At 36.1% G+C, this 2640-nt stretch overlaps 2 protein-coding genes across 2 annotated transcripts in view; one reads left to right on the forward strand and one right to left on the reverse strand.

Moving 5' to 3' along the window:
- LOC106120571 (carboxypeptidase B-like) overlaps positions 1–556 on the reverse strand; it is a 3270-nt gene extending 2714 nt beyond the window's left edge. The window contains exon 1 of the mRNA XM_013315923.1: positions 492–556. Coding sequence (XP_013171377.1) covers positions 492–556 — 65 coding nt within the window. The remainder of the gene's footprint in view (positions 1–491) is intronic.
- A 1186-nt stretch (positions 557–1742) lies between these two features.
- LOC106120572 (carboxypeptidase B-like) overlaps positions 1743–2640 on the forward strand; it is a 2550-nt gene continuing 1652 nt past the window's right edge. Inside the window, exons 1-2 of the mRNA XM_013315924.1 lie at positions 1743–1821; positions 2462–2636. Of these exons, the coding sequence (XP_013171378.1) occupies positions 1751–1821; positions 2462–2636 (246 nt within the window). The 5' untranslated portion in view covers positions 1743–1750. The remainder of the gene's footprint in view (positions 1822–2461; positions 2637–2640) is intronic.

Raw genomic sequence — 2640 nt, forward strand, 5'->3', positions numbered from 1 at the left:
TGACATGTACAGTGTAGGCAATATTCTGATCAAGTAGTTCCCTCAGGAATTGGTCATTGTGTTCTGGCTTTACTAGTACCACGGCATTGCGACCGACGCTTGCTTTGCTGATGAAATCCAATCCGTACTTCTGGACCATAGACGTTAAAGACCGCAGTTGCATTTGATCGGATGGTCTCACGTAGTAGGATTTCCATCTGAAATGAAATGTGAATTCGTGAATTTCAACTGTCGATGACATCTTTATATATTTGTCTCTGTACCTTTATAATGATGATAGAGATGGAAATATTGTGGTTATACAAGTGTTACGACAAAGGAAACTCTCTGTTCGCGTATACAGAAAATGTAATTTGCTTGAATGAACATAGAATTATTTGTATAGTTTATAGTGCATTTTTGGTTGAGAATATTTTATCTTGTAGTAGGTTTTTTCTCTTTAAAATATATGTCTATTTCTTAATTTTTCGAAATAAAAAAAAACAACTGACCCTTGATATTGTTCATGTTTGGCGTAAGCCACCGCAAATAACAAAACTAGCGTCAAGATCTTCATTGCTGTTAATGTTTACTTTGCCTACCGTACCAACGTTTATATAATGAGGAACTGATAATGTACACTCGTCCACACAGGTTATATTTATTATTTAGTTTATTGATACTAAAATAGAACCTAATTTAGTTAACTCGTGTCTTTTTAATTTTAGTTTTAAAGAAAAATAATATTAAAATTATTACTTAGTTTCATGGAGGCCAAATACCAGTCCTCTTCCTCATGGGAATTTTTTTCATTTTAAATAGGGAAAGTATGGGAAGAGGAAGTGGGTTTGGTGAGAGAGGGGATTCATGCATTCATATGCAAAAACGAAATGTCACTTTCTGCGCATTCTTACATCTGCAACGCAACCTCTAAACTGCAGATGTCTATGGGCAACGGTCACTTCGCTGTTTGCTCCCGCTATCTCGTTCACCATCTTATGCTGAGAAAAACTTTAGTAATCCTACAATTAAGATACACAAAATCGCAAAAAATATATTTTTGGCTCACTTGACCTTGAATATTTTTTTTTCGAAATGGGGAATCGATCAAATCTTATCGAACACATCTACCAATTTGCACCTTTACAAAAACATCACCGCTTAATTAACCTTATGACCACACATGTTTATTATATTTCATCAGCTACGTATATATACGTCCCCACCGAGGGGCTCGGAACCTACCCTAAGTTAGGGGTGACTAGGCCATAATCAACCATGCTGGCCCAGTGCGGGTTGACTTCACACATATCTTCGAATTTCTACGCAGATATATGCAGGTTGCATCACGATGTTTTCGTTCACCGTAAAAACGTCGGATAAATGTAGATATATAAATCGAAAACATGGTACATGGCGGGATTCAAACCCAGGACTTGCAGATTGCAAGTCAACTGCTTGACCCCTGAGCCACCGACGCTCCAATATTCATTACTCATTGGAAAATACAACAATTAGATCTCAAAGATGTTTTGAGAGATTAGTATTCATCGAATCGAGTTTGGTATATTTTGCTATCAATAAACCATCATCTATGAATCAATTGATTCGTCAACATTATCTTCTGTCGATATTGATTAATTACGTTATATCCGATACTGATTTGTAATTAATTTGAGCAGGTGAACGATTTATCTTTTAATATCTATAAACAATTATTATAAATACTGCATGAAGAAAATTACCGCTTCATTTAGCATTAATAGTCAACATGTTTAAAATTGTGTTATTCTTTGTTTTATATTTTAGTTTTTCGATTGCCAAACATGAACATTACGATGGGTAAGAGTTTTAAATCTTACTTCCTATTATAATTATAAATGTGAATGTTTAGATGGATGGATGTTTGTTTGAAGGTATTTCCAGAACGGCTGAACGGAACGATGAAATTCGGCATAAATATAGAACATAGTCCGGAAGAAGCGCGGAAGGAGTTGCGGGCGTCAGCTAGTAATTCTATAAACTACAACAACAACAACATAACCTATAATCCTCCTTTTCATTTGGCGCGCTGCTGACACACCTCTCTCGCTTTTCTACATTCATACATCTACCCGCACGTCGGTTTTGTGGTTCTGGTGGCCCAATCCGATGAGGGAGAGCCATAAACAAGAAACAGAAGTCTAAATATTACAGTATTATGGAAAAATAAAGTAAATCTATGACCATGATCATAGTATACTAAACTGGGAATGAACAATCTGCTAAATTATACTTATTCATTTCTTGATAATAATAAATAATTGGAGTGGAATAAGAAGTGGAGCAATGACAAGGGAATGATCTCAGAGCCAATACTTGTGAAGAATAAATGATCACTGATTTCTCCGAAGCATTCCTTGTCTTCTTTATTACTGACTTGCGTTCATGCCTTCAACGTTCTTGAGTCGCATAATGTATTGTTTAAGATTTTTTATTTCAGCTACGTCGTTTATCAAATCACTGTAACTGATAAACAACAAGCAGAACGAGTTTATACATTAGAAAATGAGTTGCTATTGGACGTTTGGTTGTACGCAGCTCCGACGATTCCTGGATTGGTCCTCGTTCCAGGACCTATGAGAGAACGCTTTCAGTCTGAAGTTGCAGCTATCGGAGCGC

Source organism: Papilio xuthus, unplaced genomic scaffold (genome assembly GCF_000836235.2).
Source record: "Papilio xuthus unplaced genomic scaffold, Pxut_1.1 DF826949.1, whole genome shotgun sequence".
Lineage (NCBI taxonomy): Eukaryota > Metazoa > Arthropoda > Insecta > Lepidoptera > Papilionidae > Papilio > Papilio xuthus.